We start from the raw sequence: 23,287 nt of genomic DNA, 5'->3' as shown, positions 1-23,287 counted from the left end.
ACAGATTTTCTAGATTTGCCGGAATAATTTTTTTGAATTTTAATCTTAAGTTTGAAGAAATATTTCACTAATATTGTTCGTCAAAAAAACAGCAGCTAAAAATGAAGAATTAAATTAAAATGTATTTATCATTTTTTACAATAAAAAAAATAAAATACTTGAACATTGATTTAAATTGTCAGGAAAGAAGAGGAAGGAATTTAAAAGGTATATGTATTTAAAAATCCTAAAATCATTTTTAAGGTTGTATTTTTTTTCTAAAATTGTCTTTCTGAAAGTTATAAGAAGCAAAGTAAAAAAATAAAATAATTTATTTAAACAAGTGAAGACCAAGTCTTGAGAAGATTTTCTTGGATTTTCAAATTCTATTTGACTTTTGTCTCTCATAGAATTAAAAATGTCGAGCAAAGCGAGACCAGCTTGCTAGTAAATAAATAAAATGTAAAAAATAGAGGCAGCTCACTGGTAAGTGCTGCTATTTGAGCTATTTTTAGAACAGGCCAGCGGGCTACTCATCTGGTCCTTACGGGCAACCTGGTGCCCGCGGGCACCGCGTTGGTGACCCCTGCTCTAACCACTAGGCCACTGAGCAGGTAAACGATACAATGATAAAACAATAATAATACAAAGTACAGTAGGACCAAAAAAAAAATAATCCAAATTATTAATGACACGCCAGCAATTAAATTACCATAGAAAGTTAGATTTAAGTGTAAGAGTGTTGAAGTGCTCAAGTGCTGCAATGTTAAGATATACAAAAAGATATTAGCACCTTGCTGGGTAATCTTTTTTTTTTTTTGCCCTTAAAAGTGAATATACAGTGGAATATCAAAGGTCAAAAACCAAACACTGGTTGATTTGATTTGGAGAAATAGTCAAACTGTTGCTATCATGACTATGATCACAATAATACAATGTGAAATGTATTCATTGTAGGTATGATCCAATCAGGGTTTTATTGAGTGACATCGGCCGAAACCAAGATCGATCACTATCTATGGTTATTGACAGTTTAACAACATCAACACAATATCAATCAATCAATCAATGTATACTTATATAGCCCTAAATCACTAGTGTCTCAAAGGGCTGCACAAACCACTACGACATCCTCGGTAGGCCCACACAAGGGCAAGGAATCTGAACTAGTTCCTTATTCTGTTTTGTAACATAAAATTGTTTGAGCAAAAAAAAGTCCATAGTACACAATAACTAAACAAAACCAAAAACTATTCATTACTTATTTAAATCATTTACTGTAATTTTGGCCCTGGGGCAATTATACCCTGAGGTTTTAAACATGAACAAAAAAAAAATGGTTCTGAGAAAATAAAAATATCATAATCACTTTAGTATCAATCATTGAGTGAATGCCAAAGCATTATTCCCAGATTTTCACTATCATTCCATTCACTTGTTTACAAATGCTTCCCTCCTCGATGGCTCCACATTCGGGTTCTAAACATCCATCCATCCATTTTCTACCGCTTATTCCCTTTCGGGGTCGCGGGGGGCGCTGGCGCCTATCTCAGCTACAATCGGGCAGAAGGCGGGGTACACCCTGGACAAGTCGCCACCTCATCGCAGGGCCAACACAGATAGACAGACAACATTCACACACTAGGGCCAATTTAGTGTTGCCAATCAACCTATCCCCAGGTGCATGTCTTTGGGAGTGGGAGGAAGCCGGAGTACCCGGAGGGAACCCACGCATTCACGGGGAGAACATGCAAACTCCACACAGAAAGATCCTCAACCTGGAATTGAACCCAGGACTGCAGGACCTTCGTATTGTGAGGCAGACGCACTAACCCCTCTGCCACCGTGAAGCCCGGGTTCTAAACATATTATACCTTTCCATCCACATGCATTAAATAGATCGTTCTGGAGCCACAAATCGTTAAACTTGCCCTTACCCATCTTATGGTTAGAGTGTCCGCCCTGAGATCGGTAGGTCGCGAGTTCAAACCCCGGCCGAGTCATACCAAAGACTATAAAATGGGACCCTTTACCTCCCTGCTTGCCACTCGGCATCAAGGGTTGGGATCGGGTGCTAAATCACCAAAATAATTCCCGAGCGTGGCCACCGCTGCTGCTCACTGCTCCTCTCACCTCCAAGAGAGTGGAACAAGGGGATGGGTCAAATGCAGAAAGTTATTTCACCACACCTAATGTTTGTGTAACAATCAGTGGTTAACTTTATGCATGTAATTCGGTTTTGCATGGGCTTTCGTCATGTTTCAAAGCGAGACTGAAGTTTATGCATGTTTTAAATAAAAGTAGTAGATTAAGTAGTAGATTTTTAAGACCTTTCAAAGTTGTATTAAAGACCTTTTACGAGTTTTTGGGAGACTTTTAGACATTTCCAAGCCTAAAATTGAAATTTTTGGATTTAAGACTCTTTAGGACCCCGCAGATACATTGGTTAGTACCTATTGTATTTAAACAAGATGACTCCGGCTGCCTGATATGTGATCAGAGCGGTTCAAAAACGTGACATTCATTTATAGTTATAGCATGCTGTGTGTTCAAATGTTTCAGTATATTGCTCGCAAGTTGTCCTCTTGATGAAACAGCAAAATTGCAATTAGGGCTGGGCGATATGGACAAAAAAGTATATCTCGATATATTTTTACTTACACTCGATATTAGATATATATCGAGATATATTTTTCGATGAAAGTGTACATATAAAGATATTAATTTTTGAGCGATATTCAGTGAAATTGAAGTGAAAGACAACTGTACTGTAAACAGTCAGTGGCACTTTTATTAACTCAGTTAGTCAAGATGGGTATTAACAGCACAGAAAATAAACTGTTTAAGTAGCACAGAATTACATAACATGAATAGAATAGAAAAATGTTATTTCTAAAATAAATAACATAGCTATGCATATAATACAAAATTTATCAAACTCTTTAAAAAAAAAAGTACATTTGCAGGCAGGCACTTTGTGATTTCCCTTCCTTGTTCGATGACCCGCCCTATCTTGCCTCTGATTGGGCTGTCCCTAACCAATCATGACTCATCATAGTAAAGAATCAACCAATCATGGATGTTCTTATACTGCAAGTACGTCTTGGAAGTAGGAAGGGGAGGGGTTTAGTAGCCCATGGAGGCGGAAGGGGTGAAAACAAGGAACACAACAAATAAGCAGCGTTTGGTCTTTTTAACGTGAAAAAATGTATACCGATATCACGATATTTTCTTAATTCATATCTTGTTTCAAAATGCCTTTGGTAAGCGCGGGAGTGAGAAGATGTTTTAAATTAATAAGCGCCCCGGCAGCAACTCAAGGAAATCAATATCTTACAAACTCGATATATCGCCCAGTTCTATTTGCAATTATTACAAGTAGCTCTGTTACATTTTTTTCTATGTTGCTGTCTGACGTCACTATGCACGTTGCGCAATGATGTCATTCCTACCCGTAAAAATTAAATCAATCAATCAATCAATGATTATTTATATAGCCCTAAATCACTAGTGTCTCGAAGGGCTGCACAAACCACAACACAAACCACAACAACATCCTCGGTAGAGCCCACATAAGGGCAAGGAGAACTTACATCCAGTGGGACGTCGGTGACAATGATGACTATGAGAAACCTTGGAGAGGACCGCATATGTGGGCAATCCCCCCTCTCTAGGAGACCGAAAGCAATGGATTTCGAGCGGGTCTAACATGATACTGTGAAAGTTCAATCCATAGTGGATACAACACAACCACGAGAGTACAGTCCAAAGCGGATCCAACACAGCAGCGAGACTCCCGTCCACAGTGGAGCAAATAGGAAACCATCCCAAGCGGAGGCGGATCAGCAGCGCAGAGATGTCCCCAGCCGACACACAGACGAGCGGTCCATCCTGGGTCCCGACTCTGAACAGCCTGTACTTCATCCATGGCCATCGGACCAGACCCCCTCTACAAGGAAGAGTGGTACAGAGGAGAAAAAAGAAAAGAAACGGCAGATCAACTGGTCTAAAAAGGGGGTCTATTTAAAGGCTAGAGTATACAAATGAGTTTTAAGGTGAGACTTAAATGCTTCCTTTGAAAAACAGCAAGCGATTCCAAAGAATTGATGCACTGGGTTCTCGATTTAGAGCTCAATTAAGATAATAAGAAAAGCACTCTACTTTCCATAACCGAGATTATTATTAGCAAAGTGGAGAGGTTTTACACTGTGTATGGAGACACATAGTTAGCTGCTAGTTGAGTGATTAACCGGGAGACTAAAAATACATACACTGTCAGTCAGAGGGTATCGCTGTTTGAGATCAGCATTAAAAGGCATTCATTTGCAACGGCGATACTGATGAGTGGCCGATCCATCCCTAGTCTCATTAATACCTTAAACTGATTATAGTGCAGTAATAGTCCTATTTTGTGTATCGCCTTCCGCCCGAATGCAGCTGAGACAGGCTCCAGCGACACCCCGCGACCCCGAAAGGGACAAGCGGTAAAAAATGGATAGATGGATGTTGTTAGGATCCATAAAGATATTCACAAAGCGAAATATACGTTTCCGGGTTAAGGCTGAAATATGCTAACAAAAACACAGCGGATAATCTTGGCGCTATTCTATCTTTACCGCAACATTCAAGTGGACAAACTTTTAGCAAAATTTTTTGGTGCACTTCATCGTTAACTCCTGCCTCATCAATAACATCTCCATTGGTAAGCCTTTGATGTAAACTATGTCAAAAGACCCAATGCAAGATGTCTAGGCCTCAATTCGAATTGAAACACCACTTACAGTTATGTTATCAGCTCTCCGAAATGAGCAGCTGTCATGGCAATGCTAAGTGGAGATGAACTCTATTGATGCACTTGAAATTTGGCATGAGCGATGTGAAATGACAAAGTGGTCCATACAATGCTAACAACACAGCTAATGGTCATAGCTGCAAATGTCAAGTTAAGCATGACCACCCAATGGAACACACACTGAGCGTTATCAGAACCCTACAACACAGAGCTGATAGTGTTCCTACCAGCCCACAGACCAAAGAGAAAGAGCATATGCATTTTAAGGAAACCCTTAAAACCTGGGGTTACTCCAGATGGGTGTTAGTGAAAAGTAAATCCAGTTCCAGGAGAAACAAGGAGAGAGTGGATGAGGAAAAGGGTTAGAGAGGCAAAAATATTGTCATTTAAATATGTATCAGGTCTATCACTATGTTCTCTTCTCACTGTACATATCCTACTAAGTAAGATTTACACTGCTTCAATGTCCATTTCTCTGTTGATGCAATTGTTGATGACTGAAGTACTGACATCAACCAAAGCTCCTCATCCCACCCCCCGGATTGTAAATAATGTAAATGATTCAATGTATATACTATGATGATTTACTTGTATGATGACTGTATTACGCTGATAGTATATATCTGTACCATGAATTGATTAACGTGGACCCCGACTTAAACAAATTGAAAAACTTATTTGGGTGTTACTATTTAGGGGTCAATTGTACGGAATATATACAGTACAGTGCAATCTACTAATAAAAGTTTCAATCAATCATGCATATGTGACAATAACATTTACGGCTTTTAGAGAGTGCAGTGCACAACTGCGCACACAACAGCTGTAAATATACTCCTCCCATCTTAACCACGCCCCCCGCCTGCCGAAATCGGAGGTCTCAAGGTTGGCAAGTATGCCTTAAGGTGTTTTGTTAAGTAATTCCTGTCATCATGGTGTTTATCTCATATCATTCACATTATCATTATCTCTTCTTGAAAACCAAACCGCTTAGATGGATGACTAGATGTGTAGCTAGACCACCAGACACAGTGCTAAAAAGCTGGATACATAACGTAAAAGCTCCAATTAGCGCCTCTTGGGGGTTTTCAATTAACTCTTAGTGAAGTCTCAGGTACCCGCAAAGATCTGTCATAAGTCTTAGGTAATTAATGTTTTTTACTTTAATTACTTAAATCGCTTAAATTTCTAAATTAGGTGTAGATCATCCATTGATATGAAGTCTTGTTTTTTATGTATTATGGCCTTTTTGTCAAAGAAGGCAAAACAAAATTTGCAGTATTTTCCAAAAAACATTTCAAAATCAAACATTTAATGTGAGGTAATTGGAGTTTTAAATATGTCAACAATTCATAACATTGACTTTGGAGCAACGGCCGTTTTTATAACATTTCTCCCAGAAGGTTCCGGGGACCCAAAAAGGTCCGCTTATAATGTGTCATATTTTTTTGGGTTGCTACTTTCAATGCTTAAATCTCATAATAAACTTCAAAACTATCCCTTGATATTAATGGATAAGGTACTTTTAAGTCACATGAATACATGTGAATGTAGGCAACATTCAGATATAAAATGTAATAATATAAATGCAATAAAAGTATTATGGGCGGTCACCGTCTACCTCAGTTTGCGCTTTAAAATGTCGCTACTCTTTTGGGTGAAGCTCATGCATGTTACACCTGACATAATGTTGTTTACAATGAGCTCAGCAGTATTATTCCCATATCAGTGGTTTGCTCTTTACCACTATTACAACAATGGTTCTGTTGCTGCTGTGCAATGTACTTGAATAAATTATGGTGTGGTACGCCGCCTTTGTACTTTGCTACAAGTTCTGTGTCAAATTCAGAAGTGTTTCTCACTTTCTTTATCAAAGCTTATTTTGCAGCCAAACTCAATAGAAAAAAAAACAGACTGAGTCCCTAGCACATAAGATACTCTAGTTCACAGAATGATAATGTGGTGAATTATACCGTGTAGCATTTTCTGAACTGGCATGCATTTGTATTTGGTGACATAATCCTTTCGAGGATTATCCTATTATGGAAATATGCCCCTTAGACTGCTTCTGGTGCAAAAGTCTATCACAGCTCGTCCAGAGAGTTCCCCAATGCCACCAGGACATTGGGGAACTTAAAGGTTGTAGCAGTTGGATTTTAGGAGGAAATGTAGACACAATAACGACATCTGGTAGAAAGCCCTCACAAGTAGGAGTAGAGGATAGGGGTCGGAGGTCAACCGACTCAAACAGACCACAGGAAATAGGTTGACTGGCCAAGCAACAAACTGGGCTTTGTCCAGACTCACCGGCTCCAAGGCTAGAGTTACGAAGAGTGGGGGTCTTTGTGTAAAAAGTATTTAGGACAGTGGTCCGAGAGTAGAGGAGAAAAGTAATCAGGCCCATATTCTTTCTCCTGGAAGCTGCAGTTCAAGTCTGAGGCTCGCTGAAACACGTAGAGCTTTTTGTACTACGATTCCTCGTTGGCGTCTTTTAGGCTCATCACCCATCACACGACCATCAACAATACAACAATAACAAACAGAATAGTTAGTCAGCCTCATTGGTTTGCCGTACGCAATCTTTGACGGTATACGAAAAATCAGGCAGCCCTTTGGCAAACATTTTAGTCAAAAACAAAATATTCCAACATAACTAGGGATGGCAATAAACAACTGGTCCTTGTTTTAGAACCAGTTCAGAGTGGATCAATAGTTTGGCATTTTTTCACACAATTTCTTAAACGGTTACCGCAGGTGAGGATGACGTCATTATGCAACGTGCGTAGTGACGTTAGACAGCAACATAGCGGTGCCCGGGAGGAAGAAGCACACCAAAGTTTGCCGACAGTTTACAAGAAACGATTGCAACAACGCTTTTTGTAATAGTTCCAGAGTTGCTACTTCATCACGAGGAGGACATACAAGCAATATGCTGAAACATTTCAACATACAGCATGCAATAAATTTGACATTTTTTGAACTGTTACAATCTCACCTTATGCAGCAGCAGTCATCTGATGTAAACACAAGACGTACTAATACCGCCTATAATGTTAGCGCTACAACCTGTTAAATTGAAATTAATGCTTCTCATTTAGATGAGCATAAGGAGACATATTGTGACTGGTTTGAATGTGGGCAGTGATGGCTCCAATTCACGTCTGCCGTGAGTTTTCACCACGGCTGGGAAAAGTACCACTCGGTCACGAAAAACAAATGTCACCGAACAATGACTAAGTTTGTGGTCCAAAAGGTTTCAAAAAATTGCCACATGGAGGTTTCTTTGGTAGGTGAATGTTCAATTGTAGTCAGAGAAAAGTTGCATGTTTTCTTCCAAGCACATTTTCACTCCGTCAGTATATTATACAGGTGGAACCCATAAAATTTGAATATTGTGTAAAAGTCTATTCATGTCAGTAATTCAACTTCAAATATGAAACTATAAAGTAGAAAGTCCTTTCATGCAAAGTGAGATATGTCAAGCCTTTATCATTTCGTTGATCAAGGCTTACTGCTCAAGAAACAAACAAAAAAACACATTTTCTAAGAAGAACATTGGCTGCTTATCCCCAAGAATGACAAACACATTTCTGGAGAACATCCGCACTGTAACACATTATAAACGCAACATAACAATTACCCAGAATACTATGCATCCATAACTCTTTCAGGCTATATTATACACCCCGCTAGCACCAAACCCCCCCCCTTCCGTGCGTCGGTTGAGGTAGGTGGGAATAGATGCAAAGGATTCCGGGTATTTTTTGTGTTGCGTTTATGTTGTGTTATTGTGAGGATGTTTTCCTGAAATGTGTTTGTCATTCTTGTTTGGTGTGGCTTCACAGTGTGGCGCATGTTATAAGAGTGTTAAAGTTGTTTATATCACAACCATCAGTGTACTCTGTATCACCCAGTATGCCTTGCAGTCGTGTGCGTGGGTTTGCGGAAGCCACATACAACATGTTGCTGGACTGGCAAGCAGTTTGTACATGTTGTAGAAGGCGTCAAAGGCAATGGCTTCATAGCACGCCCTTGTTCTTGTAATCTGGGTGACCGCCAGCAGATATTCGCGAGAATGTTTGCGGCTCCTATTGTCTTCTTTACTTTGTGACACGGGTCAAAATGGCTTTTTGAGTGGTAAAGGTTGCCGATCCCTGAACTACGTGTATTAAATATTTCCGAATGGTTCAACGGCCACCCGCCCGAATCTATCTAAAATCTATTTTTCGTCATGACACCCGCCCGAATCCGCGCATGAGACCGCAAACTGCGCATCTCTAATGCACACTGTGTCGAGCGGAAATGGCCTATCATAGCAGCACAACGGCTATGAACGAACATTTGAAAAGAAAACACCCAACAGCACTCTTGCCATCACCATCAACTAATCAATCATCCGCGTGAGTATACGTTGTCATCATTACAAAAAAACATGAATGTGTCATTTGTATCTGCATTGTAAATTCATAAACTAAAGCACCGTTTCGCTCAGAGGTGCGTTTGGCGTCCCTGTTCAGTGTTTACAAAGACGCGCCCCTCTTTAACTGTTAACGTTAATTAGTTGTGAAAATACCTTTTACAACATTAACAGTTACATATACTATGCACAAACAAACAATTAACTTTCACTTTAATCATACTATCATTATCAAGATAATTTGTGTAGTTACTAGACACACTTCTTGGCACTGATTCAGATGAACTCAGCAACAATGAGGAAGACAACAATGGCAGTGATGTTGCTGAAATGGTCAGAAACAAGTTAGTGTCTTATTTTGGAGAATCCCCCATTTCCAAGGATGAAAACCCATTAAAATGGTGGAAAGAACATCCGGCAAGGTTTCCAAATCTGGCAATGCTGGCTCGGTCTTACCTCTTAGTTCCAGACACATCAACCCCTTCTGAGCGCCTATTTTCAGCTGCTGGGAATATTGTACACAAGAAAAGAACCAGCCTCACCCCAGAGCATGTAGACATGCTAACCTTTCTTCATTACAACTGTTAGTCACTCACTGGAATGAGTAGAATTGGTTATTGTGTACTGTGTTGCACTGGATGTTTATTGTGCACATTTTAAAAGCAATACTTAATGTTTACAGTGCTCCAGAATATTTAGATTGGGACTTTTTTGTGCTGGATGTTTTATCTTTATTTTTGCACATTTTAAAAGAAAATAAGCTATACTTTTACTTTGGTTGAAATGTTTGCACGGTTGTTACAGAATATTTCGTTTTGCACTTTTTTTATTGGATGTTTATCTTTATTTTTGCACATTTTAAAGCAAAATAAGCAATACTTTTACTTTTGAAATGCTTATACTATTGCAGAAAAATAATAATTAATCTATAGATTAAGCGAAAAAAAAAAAAAAATCTATAGATTAATCGATAGAAAAATAATCGTTAGCTGCAGCCTTAATATATACCAGGGTTTCCCACACATTAATTAATTTGTAGCGGCCCACTACGAAAGAATTACGGCCACCACAAAAAAATAAAAATAATAATTATAATTTTTTCCGGCTTTTCCAGGGTGTACCCCGCCTTCCGCCCGATTGTAGCTGAGATAGGCGCCAGCGCCCCCTGCGACCCCGAAAGGGAATAAGCGGTAGAAATGGATGGATGGCTGACTCGCTCAACCGCTCATAAAAGCAATGGGACTCTGTCTGTGAATGGAGCTTGTAGTTACATATTATATAAATATGGAAATATTATATAAATATGTACATAAAGTGTTGTAATTATATTCCAACTGCGTGTTCTTCTTGGTCATCGCCGCCGCCGCTGCCACCCCCCATCAATAACGTTTGACCTCTGTAATTGCAAACAAAGGCTACTCTACCAAATATTATTGTTGGTGTTCAAATACTTATTTTCAGCTTTATCACACGAATAAATTGTTAAAAAATCATAGATTGTGATTTCTGGATTTTCTTTTCAGGTTATCTCTCATAGTGGACATGCACCTACCGTGAAAATTTCAGACCCCTCCATGATTTCTAAGTGGGAGAACTTGCAAAATAGCAGGGTGTTCAAATACTTATTTTCTTCACTGTATATATATATATATATATATATATATATATAGATATATATAAATGGGTTGTACTTGTATAGCGCTTTTCTAACTTCAAGGTACTCAAAGCGCTTTGACACTACTTCCACATTTACCCATTCACACACACATTCACACACTGATGGAGGGAGCTCCCATGCAAGGCGCAAACCAGCACACATCAGGAGCAAGGGTGAAGTGTCTTGCTCAGGACACAACGGACGTGACGAGGTTGGTACTAGGTGGGGATTGAACCAGGGACCCTCGGGTTGCGCACGGCCACTTTTCCACTGGGCCATGCCGTCCCTACACATATACATATATATTAATTATATATGTATACACATTACCACATTATATATATATATATATATATATATATATATATATATATATATATATATATATATATATATATATATATAGGCCCTGCGAAAAGGTGGCGACTTGCCCAGGGCGTACCCCCGCCTATAGCTGAGATAGGCTCCAGCTACCCCCCGCCACCCCAAAAAGGGACAAGCGGTAGAAAAATGGATGGCTGGATATGTATATTTATTGATGTTAATCATGCAATGTCTTAAACAGTTGAAAATGTAAGAAAAAAGTAATCTATTCTATCAATTTATTCGACGAAACAATTGCATTACAATTGTCCATTAATAAGTAAAAAGTCAAGGGCGGTTACGGCATGTTTTTGGCGTCGACGCTAGTCAATTTTTAGGGCATTACGGCAAGTGACAAAGGCGGTCACGGCACTTCCCACAGTTGCCTTGGTTAAATTCGAGCCCTGCATGTGGAAGGAACGAGATAAATTGAGCTTTGTTAACATAGGTTGCTCAATAAAAGTTTAAAAAAAGGAGGGTCAGACTTTGTGTGCACTTGTTCTAGATCAGTGGTTCTCAAATGGGGGTACGAGTACCCCTCGGGGTACTTGAAGGTATGCCAAGGGGTACGTAAGATTTTTTTTTTTTTAATATTCTAAAAATAGCGACAATTAATAAATATCTTTATTGAATAATACTTCAACAAAATATGAATGTAAGTTAATAAACTGTGAAAAGAAATGCAACAATGCAATATTCAGTGTTGACAGCTGGATTTTTTTGTGGACATGTTTCATAAATATTGATGTTAAATATTAGTTTTTTGTGAAGAAATGTTTATAATTAAGTTCATGAATCCAGATGGATCTCTATTACAATCCCCAAAAAGGGCACTTTAAGTTGATGATTACTTCTATGTGTAGAAATCTTTATTTATAATTGAATCACTTGTTTATTTTTCAACAAGTTGTTTGTTATTTTTATATCTTTTTTCCCAAATAGTTCAAAAAAGACCACTACAAATGAGCAATATTTTGCATTGTTATACAATTCAATAAATCAGAATCTGATGACATAGTGCTGTATTTTACTTCTTTACCTCTTTTTTTCAACCAAAAATGTTTTGCTCTGATTAGGGGGTACTTGAATTAAAAAAATGTTCACAGGGGGTACATCACTGAAAAAAGGTTGAGAACCAATGTTCTAGACCAGGGGTGTCAAAGTCATTTTTTTGGCTCAGAGGCCGCATTGAGGAAAATCTACTCCCACGAGGGCCGGTTGAGTAAAATCATGGCATGATAACTTAAAAATACAACTATGGCAACTTCAGATTGTTTTCTTTGTGTTGCCTTGGCCCAAAATAGAACAAGCACATTCTGAAAATGTACAAATCGCAATTAATCCTCGTGACAAAACACTTCAAGTTAGTTGAACATTCTGAAGAAAAGAATTGGTGCATCTTTAAAGCAGAACACAATGAACTTAGACTTAATCTCAGTGTATCTACAAAGCAATTAAACTAAGTCCCAGGCCGTCTAGGATTGAACAAAAAACACCAATACCAGGCATCAATAAAAACTGGTCTTAGTATCAAATATCTCATTTGTCATTGCCACTCTTCACTTTTTGTAAACTACTTTAATTTTCACAGAAGTATATCATAAGTGGAGTTACCAATTGTTTATTTTACTCCTGCAACATCCAGTGGACACATTTAGAACAGAACTTAAAACTGCAGCTCAATTTTACACTCAGCAAACTCTCATCTTGTGGGCCGGATCGAGAACCTGCCAGCGGGCCTGATCCGCATGTTTGACATCCCTGTTCTAGACGCTGCAGGGGAGTCGACGGCAGCTTTATGGACGGCGCAAGCTCAGCTGATCTCCCGTAAGAAGCGACTTTTTAACCACAATTTTCTCACCGAAACCTGCTGGTTGACATTCCGTCGTGTTACATGTTCGCTTGACCGCGCTCTGATCCATAGTAAATTTTCACCTCCAGGAATTTTAAACAAGGAATCACTGTGTTTTGCAAAAGATTCAGCAACACAGTTCTCCAAAATACTGTGTAATTATGCCGTTAAAGCAGACGACTTTAAGCTGTGTGTGTGTGTGCAGCGCTCCTATTTCCTAACAGTCCGTGACGTCACGCGTACACGTCGTCATTACGCGACGTTTTCAAGAAGAAACTCCCGGGAAATTTAAAACTGAAATTTAGTAAACTAAAAAGGCCGTATTGGCATGTGTTGCAATGTTAATATTTCATCATTGATATATAAACTATCAGACTGCGTGGTGGGTAGTAGTGGGTTTCAGTAGGCCTTTAAACATGCTTGTATTATCATTAAACACCATTAACTTGTTACCAAAAATGTCCCTTTCATAAATAAATAAATATAAATTATAAATATGAATGAGGTAGACCTCCTCGACTTGGTCTATTGAAAAGTAGCTCGCCTGCAGAAAAAGTGTGAGCACCCTTGTTCTAGACCAGGGGTGCCCATTACGTCGATCGCGATCGACTGGTTGATCTCGGAGGGTGTGTCAGTCGATCTCAAGCCAGGCATTAAAAAATATACATAAAAATGAGCAATCATCAATCATACCAAGACTTCACTTTCGTCAGTTGTTTGACATTTTCGGCACCCGAGGATCTTGTGAGATGACGCTGGCTGCTGCAAGCTCATATTTAAGAAAAAAATCACTAACAGGGCGGACGCAGAGAAACACATTTTATTTCTAGAGACTCCGTACCTACTGTCAAAACTCTAAAGACCGACTGCACAGTTCCTGTCTTCACTATAAAAGACCTGTTTCATCCTGCCTGTGCTAACAAGAGTCTCAGAAAGCTAGCGTGCACAAGCTAGCAAGCTACGGAGTTTGATGCCAATATATTTCTCCCCCGCCCTCAGACCGCTTTCTCACTTGCTTGCCCACCCGCACACTGACTGACGTCACTCACCTGCTGCCAGACATTAAAGGGCCACACACATATGCTACTCTCATAACAAAGTGTTTAAAAACGAGTATGCAAGTTGGACAAATGAGATGCCAAATCCAACCACTTTCATGTGGTATTGGACAGAAAGGAGGACTTTTTTTTTCCTCCATTTGAAAATGCGGACGTTATCAGCACCACTGTCTGATTCCAATCAATGCAAGTCATCAGAATCAAATACACCAACTTATATTCTTGTCTTCATGAAAGAAAGGAATCTATGTGTGTTAAACATGCTTGTATTATCATTAAACACCATTAACTTGTTAACAAAAATGTCTCTTTCATAAATAAATAAATATAAATTATAAATAGGAATGAGGTAGATCTCCTCGACTTGGTCAATTGAAAAGTAGCTCGCCTGCAGAAAAAGTGTGAGCGCCCCTGATCTAGACGCTACAATACAACGTAAAAGTTGACCGTTCTTTTTCCAGAAAAGTGTACTTCAAATATTGTACACTATGTATAGGGACAAAGCTTTGGGATTACAACTTACATTTTTATTTCTAACCTCACTTTGAACCAATTCGGTAGAATGCTTCATATATGTAGTATTGATTGATGGATTGAGACTTTTATTAGTAGATTTCACAGTACAGTACATATTCCATACAATTGACCACTACATGGAAACACCCGAATAAGTTTTCAACTTGTTTAAGTCGGGGTCCACGTTAATCAATTCATAGTAAAATGTATTTGCTCTGTTAAGCCTGGCAGGGAAAGTTTGCATTTTAATTGACTCCCCTTTTAAAGTGAGGTGCAACGTGGACAATGGCACAAGCACAACAAGGCGCCATGACAGCATGTGTGGCAAACTAAGTTGATTACCTGTTCTGCCAGCCTTGGATGAGGTTGGTGTATTTGCTGAGAACTCCTTCCAGCTGTCGCCTGCGACCGTGAAGCTGCTGCTGCTGCTGCAAAGCTCCCCGTCCGCCTCCTGCTCCGGCGGGGCCGCACTGGGCTGGGCTTTGCGACCCTGTCCTCCCGGGCTTCCTCGACGACGAGTTGGCGCCGTCCGAAGAGGAAGAGTTGGTCCCGGGATGTGGACTACACGGCGTCTTGTCCATGCTGGCGAGGGGACGGAAGAGGAGGGAAGGAGGGGAAGGATTTCACCAACACATTGGAGCGCTAATGGACACGGCGGCAACTGGAAGATGTGTCGTGACCGCGCCGTGACGTGGATGCGAGCGACCCCAGCTGAGTGGGGGGAGCAGACATCTTCTCCGGTTGTGCGGTTGTGCGGTTCTCCTCTCCGCAGTGCACTAAGAGTCTGGACGAGAGCGTTCTGGCGTGAGGCCACGCCCACTCGCCACTTGGCCCCGCCACCGGAAATGACAGTTTAGCCTCGTGCTCCACATCCCCAGAAAAATGTCATGACTGCTGGAAGAAAGAACAATTATTAACAGTGAAGGTCGACGATACGACACGACCAATAATTTTTCTGGACCGTTATTTAGGTATTTCTGTCTTTAAATTTTTGATTGCAATTATAATCCAAATAAAACAAAGCTAACATTTAAAGGCCTACTGAAATGAGATTTTCTTTGTTAAACGGGGATAGTAGGTCCATTCTATGTGTCATACTTGATCATTTCGCGATATTGCCATATTTTTGCTGAAAGGATTTAGTAGGGAACATCCACGATAAAGTTTGCAACTTTCGGTGCTAAGAGAAAAGGCCTGCCTCTACCGGAAGTCGCAGACGATGACGTCACAAGTGTGAGGGCTCCTCATATATTCACATTGATTTTAATGGGAGCCTCCAACAAAAAGTGCTATTCGGACTAAGAAAACGACAATTTCCCCATTAATTTGAGCGAAGATGAAAGATTCGTGTTTGAGGATATTGACAATCGACGGACTAGGGGGAAAAAAAAAAACGCGATTGCATTGGGACGGATTCTGATGTTTTTTGACACATTTACTAGGATAATTCTGGGAAATCCCTTATCTTTTTTTTGTGTTGCTAGTGTTTTAGTGAGTTTAACAGTACCTGATAGTCGGAGGGGTGTGTCCACGGGTGTTTTGACGCCAATGTCTCAGGGGAGTCGACGGCAGCTATGGACGGCACAAGCTCAGCTTTTCTCCGATAAGAAGCGACTTTTTAATGATAAATGATAAATAAATGGGTTGTACTTGTATAGCACTTTTCTACCTTCAAGGTACTCAAAGCGCTTTGACACTACTTCCACATCTACCCATTCACACACACACTGATGGAGGGAGCTGCCATGCAAGGCGCTAACCAACACCCATCAGGAGCAAGGGTGAAGTGTCTTGCTCAGGACACAACGGACGTGACGAGGTTGGTACTAGGTGGGAATTGAACCAGGGACGCTCGGGTTGCGCACGGCCACTCTCCCCACTGCGCCACGCCGTCCCTGACAATTTTCTCACCGAAACCTGATGGTTGACATGTGGTCGGGATCCATGTTCGCTTGACCGCGCTATGATCCATACTAAAATTTCACCTCCAGGAATTTTAAACAAGGAATCACCGTGTGTTTGTGTGGTTAAAGGCTAAAGCTTCCCACCTACATCTTTCTACTTTGACTTCTCCAATATTAATTGAATAAAATTGCAAAAGATCCAGCAACACAGATGTCCAAAATACTGTGTAATAATGCCGTTAAAGCAGAAGACTTTTAGCTGTGTGTGTGTGCAGCGCTCACACTTCCTAAAAACCCGTGACGTTTTGCGTACACGTCATCATTACACAAGGTTTTCAAGACGAAACTCCCGGGAAATTTAAAATTGCAATTTAGTAAACTAAACCGGCCGTATTGGCATGTGTTGCAATGTTAATATTTCATCATTGATATATAAACTATCAGACTGCATGGTGAGTAGTAGTGGGTTTCAGTAGGCCTTTAAAAGTATTCAATAAAAATGTCGGAACAATATCATAGTATCATCCCTTTTTAATACATGCAGCTGTTGAGCAAAATAGGTGAACAAAAACAAAAATGAAAACCCTTCGATTTTGTTGCTCACTGTATATGATTAGTTATTCAACAATATATATACACTGAACAACAACACAAAACAAAAATAATACTAATATAAGTACTGAAATGTGTCTTTAAGAAGTAGTATGAGAACTCATCAAGAGAAATCAAAGAATGTGGGAGCCATTTTTAGATTAAAAAAATAATAATACATTTTAAACAAATATGATAATTATTCATATATTTTTTTAAAAGGTTTAAATTCAAGTATACAATGGTGACCGTGTGTATTATTAGTCTTATGATTATTAAAAGTTAAAATCCGATTTTGTTCTTTTTTACATGTTTGTTTATTTCACTTTCCCTAATAAATTTGCATCACATCATTATTCCTGTAATATTCCATTTATTTATATATATATATATATATATATATATATATATATATATATATATATATATATGGCAGCACAGTGGAAGAGGGGTTAGTGCATCTGCCTCACAATACGAAGGTCCTGAGCAGTCACGGGTTCAATTCCGGGTTCGGGATCTTCCTGTGTGGAGTTTGCATGTTCTCCCTGTGACTGCGTGGGTTCCCTCCGGGTACTCTGCTTCCTCCCACCTCCAAAGACATGCACCTGGGGATAGGTTGATTGGCAACACTAAATTGGCCCTAGTGTGTGAATGTGAGTGTGAATGTCGTCTGTCAGTGTTGGCCCTGAGATCAGGTGGCGACTGGTCCAGGGTGTACGCCGCCTTCCGCCCGAATGCAGCTGCGATAGGCTCCAGCGACCCCACACACATTCATTTATTTGTGGCGGCCCACCACGAAAGAACCACAAATAAAAATAAAAATATTTTTTTTTTTTTTCGGCTTTTGACTCGCTTGACCGCTCAGAAAAGCAATGGGACTCTATCTGGGAATGGAGCTTGTAGTTACATATTATATAAATATGTAAATATTATATAAATATGTATATGGGCTTCACAGTGGCAGAAGGGGTTAGTGCGTCTGCCTCACAATACGAATGTCCTGCAGTCCTGGGTTCAAATCCAGGCTCAGGATCTTTCTGTGTGGAGTTAGCATGTTCTGTGTTAGGGACGGCGTAGCGCAGTGGGGAGAGTGGCCGTGCGCAACCCGAGGGACCCGGGTTCAAGTCCCACCTAGTACCAACCTCGTCACGTCCGTTGTGTCCTGAGCAAGACACTTCACCCTTGCTCCTGATGGGTGCTGGTTAGCGCCTTGCATGGCAGCTCCCTCCATCAGTGTGTGAATGTGTGTGTGAATGGGTAAATGTGGAAGTAGTGTCAAAGCACTTTGAGTACCTTCAAGGTAGAAAAGCGCTATAGAACCCATTTATCATTTATTTATCATTCTACCCGTGAATGCGTGGGTTCCCTCCGGGTACTCCGGCTTCCTCCCACTTCCAAAGACATGCACCTGGGGATAGGTTGATTGGCAACACTAAATTGGCCCTAGTGTGTGAATGTGAGTGTGAATGTTGTGTGTCTATCTGTGTTGGCCCTGCGATGAGCTAGCGACTTGTCCAGGGTGTACGCTGCCTTCCGCCCGATTGTAGCTGAGATAGGCGCCAGCGTCCCCCGCGACCCCAAAAGGGAATAAGCGGTAGGAAATGGATGGATGGGTGTGAATGGGAGTGTGAATGTTGTCTGTCTATCTGTGTTGGCCCTGCGATGAGGTGGCGACTTGTCCAGGGTGTACGCTGCCTTCCGCCCGATTGCAGCTGAGATAGGCGCCAGCGCCCCCCGCGACCCCATAAAAAAGGGAATAAGCAGTAGAAAATGGATGGAAAAAAAAAAGAAAATGTATATAAATATGTACATAAACTGTTATAATTATATTCCAACTCCGCGTTCTTCTTGGTCATTGCCGCCGCCGCTGTCCCCCCCCTTACCCCCTGCCGCCCGACCCAACCACCACAAATAGATGCCTGACCTGTGGGAAACACTGATATATATCATATATATATATATATATATATATATACACACACATGTACAAACACACTTGTATAAACATATATATGTACACAAGCAAATACATATACACACATATATACACACACATGTATATACATATACATGTATACACACACATAATTATATATATATATATATATATATATATATATACAGTGGGGCAAAAAGTGTTTAGTCAGCCACCGATTGTGCAAGTTCTCCCACTTAAAATGATGACAGAGGTCTGTAATTTTCATCATAGGTAAACTTCAACTGTGAGAGACAGAATGTGAAAAAAAAATCCAGGAATTCACATTGTTGGAATTTTAAAGAACTTATTTGTAAATTATGGTGGAAAATAAGTATTTGGTCAACCATTCAAAGCTCTCACTGATGGAAGGAGGTTCTGGCTCAAAATCTCACAATACATGGCCCCATTCATTCTTTCCTTAACACGGATCAATCATCATGTCCCCTTAGCAGAAAAACAGCCCCAAAGCATGATGTTTCCACCCCCATGCCTCACAGTAGGCATGGTGTTCTTGGGATGCAACTCAGTATTCTTCTTCCTCCAAACACGACGAGTTGAGTTTATACCAAAATGGATACATGGATGATACAGCAGAGGATTGGGAGAATGTCATGTGGTCAGATGAAACCAGAATAGAACTTTTTGGTATAAACTCAACTCGTCGTGTTTGGAGGAAGAAGAGGGGGGGGGGGGGGTTGCCCACATGAGGTCCTCTCCAAGGTTCTCATAGTCATCATTGTCACTGGCGTCCCACTGGGTGTGAGTTTTCTTTGCCCTTATGTCGTAGTCGTAGTGGTTTGTACAGTCCTTTGAGACATTTGTGATTTAGGGCTATATAAATAAACATTGATTGATTGATTGATTGATTGATTGATTGATTGATTGAAAAAAAGAAATCTTTATTATTTATGGAACATGTCCACAAAAAATCTAGCCGTCAACACTGAATATTGCATTGTTGCATTTCTTTTCATAGTTTATGAACTTACATTCATATTTTGTTGAAGTATTATTCAAAAAATATATTTATAAAGGATTTTTGAATTGTTGCTATTTTTAGAATTGTTTTTAAAATCTCACGTACCCCTTGGCTTACCTTCAAGTACCTACAGGGGTACGCGTACCCCCATTTGAGAACCGCTGCCGTAGTCGATAAGCTTCTTCTTTTTCTTTATCTTCTTGTGATGTGACATTCATCCTCTGCTGTTGCCATTTCTAATATTAAGTGGTGTAAAGTTCTTACTTATATCTGTCAATAAACTCGCCATGAAAACGCTAAAACAAACCGGTGTAGTGAGTTTACATTATTCACCCAAGGAACTTTAGTTATTAAAGAGTTCCGGTCAGACGTTTTTTAATGGGACACATTTCCGGTTTGTTGTTGTTGTTTCCGGATAAGGACATGCGGCTCCATTATTGATTTAAGTAAAGTCTAAATGTTTTGACACCTCTTCCACTCCCGTCCTTGCACGCTACACCGCTACAACAAAGATGACGGGGAGAAGACGCTGTGGAAGGTGAGCCACGTAAATAAGACTGCCCACAAAACGGCACATCCTGAAGCGACTGTCAGAAAGCGGCTTGAAGATGGTCTGACAATAGAACTACCATTACATGTTATGTAGACCAAAAGGGCGGTATAGCTCAGTTGGTAGAGTGGCCGTGCCAGCAACTTGAGGGTTCCAGATTCGATCCCCGCTTCCGATATCCTAGTCACTTCCGTTGTGTCCTTGGGCAAGACACTTTACCCACATGCTCCCAGTGCCACCCACACTGGTTTAAATGTAACTTAGATATTGGGTTTCACTATGTAAAGCTCTTTGAGTTACTAGAGAAAAAGCACTATATAAAATATAATTCACTTCACAAGTGATACAAAAAATATTATGACCCTTTTAATGCGCCCTATTATCCGGTGCGCCTTTTGTATGAAAATAGACCCTCTCCTGAAATTACGATACTACACTTGTACACAAATGAAGACAAACAACTGTCGTAAGAAAAGGAAAAAAAAAGGACGTTAATGAATAGCTGGTCTTGTCAGAGACAGCGACTGCATGAAGCGATCCACGTCTCGCCTCGATGAATCTCTGCCGGACACTTAACTAGGCTCAGATAGATTCCCACCGCTTGTCTGCTGAGGCAGCCTCAAAGCCTAGATCAATACAAAAGAGAAAAAACAAACAAAAGATCTAAAAGCAACTGAAAGCGAGCAAGAGGGAGAGAGAGTTTCTTGAACGCCTGCAAAGAGATTCAACTGCATTTCATTACCAAAACATTTCGAGCGTTTAATATTTTAATTTTCCTGAAAGAACTCTCCTGATGGAATCAATAAAGTACTATCTATTTATCTATTTTATATTGCAAGTGTGTGTATACAACAGACATATGAGGTAATCAAACACTTAGTGTTTTATGAACCCAGGAGTTTAACACATTTTTAAGCATAATCCTCTTGTTCATCATTAGCAGAAATAATGGCCTCTGCTTCATCACCTTCTCAAGTGTGTAGTTTAACGCAAAATTCAATGTCAGAATTATGCAAGCCGACCTGCCTGCCCCGCTTTTCGTACATGAAAATGTTTGCTAAAATGTTACTATTCTGGTTGTAGCACTAAGCATTTTGTCTAACAAACTACAAACCCTGTTTGCATATGAGTTGGGAAAATGTGTTAGATGTAAATATAAACGAAATACAATGATTTGCAAATCATTTTCAACCCATATTCAGTTGAATATGCTACAAAGACAACATATTTGATGTTCAAACTGATAAACCATTTTTTTTTGCAAATAATCTTTAACTTTAGAATTTAATGCCAGCAACACGTGACAAAGTTGGGAAAGGTGGCAATAAATACTGATAAAGTTGAGGAATGCTCATCAAACACTTATTTGGAACACCCCACAGGTGTGCAGGCTAATTGGGAACAGTTGGGTGCCATGATTGGGTATAAAAGCAGCTTACATGAAATGCTAAGTAATTCACAAACAAGGATGGGGTGAGGGTCACCACTTTGTAAGCAAATTGTCGAACAGTTTTAGAACAACATTTCTCAACGAGCTATTGCAAGGAATTTAAGGATTTTACCATCTACAGTCCGTAAAATCATCAAAAAGTTCAAAGAATCTGGAGAAATCACTGTACGTAAGCGATGATATTATGAACTTTTGATCCCTCAGGCGGTACTGCATCAAAAACCGACATCAGTGTGTAAAGGATATCACCACATGGGCTCAGGAACACTTCATAAAACCACTGTCAGTAACTACAGTTTGTCGCTACATCTTTGGGTGCAAGTTAAAACTCTACTATGCAAAGACAAACCCATTTATCAACAATATCCTAAAACGCTGCCGGCTTGGCTGGGCCCAAGCTCATCTGAGATGGACTGATGCAAAGTGGAAAGGTGTTCTGTGGTCTGATGAGTCCACATTTCAAATTATATTTGGAAACAGAGGACGTGGCGTCCTCCAGAACAAAGAGGAAAATAACCATTCAGATTGTTATGGGGGCAAAGTTCAAAAGCCAGCATCTGTGATGGTATGGTGGTGCATTAGTGCCCAAGGCATGGGTAACTTACACATCTGTGAAGGCACCATTAACGCTGAAATGTCCAAACAAGTTTTGGAGCAACATATGTTGTCATCCAAGCAACGTTATCATGGACGCTCCTACTTATTTCAGCAAGACAAGTGTTACAACAGCGTGGCTTCCTAACAAAAGAGTGTGGGTACTCTCTTGGCCCACCTGGAGTCCAGACCTGTCTCCCATAGAAAATGTGTTGCGCATTATGAAGCGTAAAATACGACAACGGAGACCCCGAACTGTTGGACGACTGAAGCTCTACATAAAACAAGAATGGGAAAGAATTCCACTTTCAAATCTTCAACAATTAGTTTCCTCAGTTCCCAAACGTTTATTGAGTGTTGTTAAAAGAAAAGGTGATGTAACACAGTGGTGAACATGCCCTTTTCCAACTACTTTGGCATGTGTTGCAGCCATGAAATTTTAAGTTGATTATTATTTGCAAAAAAAAAATAATGTTTATGAGTTTGAACATCAAATATCTTGTCTTTGTAGTGCATTCAATTGAATATGGGTTGAAAATGATTTGCAAATCATTGTATTCTGTTTATATTTACATTTTAAAAAACAGGGTTTGCAGTTTGTTTGCCC

At 40.0% G+C, this 23,287-nt stretch overlaps 1 protein-coding gene across 4 annotated transcripts in view; it reads right to left on the bottom strand.

Annotated features, from left to right (window-relative positions):
- LOC133539864 (oxysterol-binding protein-related protein 10) overlaps window positions 1-15,404 on the bottom strand; it is a 196,079-nt gene extending 180,675 nt beyond the window's left edge. For all 4 annotated transcript variants that reach the window (XM_061882123.1, XM_061882125.1, XM_061882126.1 and 1 more), the window contains exon 1: window positions 14,977-15,404. In XM_061882123.1, coding sequence (XP_061738107.1) covers window positions 14,977-15,215 — 239 coding nt within the window. In that variant the 5' untranslated portion in view covers window positions 15,216-15,404. The remainder of the gene's footprint in view (window positions 1-14,976) is intronic.
- Window positions 15,405-23,287: the final 7,883 nt, after the last annotated feature.

This window comes from Nerophis ophidion, linkage group LG21 (genome assembly GCF_033978795.1).
Source record: "Nerophis ophidion isolate RoL-2023_Sa linkage group LG21, RoL_Noph_v1.0, whole genome shotgun sequence".
NCBI classification, from domain to species: domain Eukaryota; kingdom Metazoa; phylum Chordata; class Actinopteri; order Syngnathiformes; family Syngnathidae; genus Nerophis; species Nerophis ophidion.
This window is presented reverse-complemented; position numbering and strand designations above follow the sequence as displayed.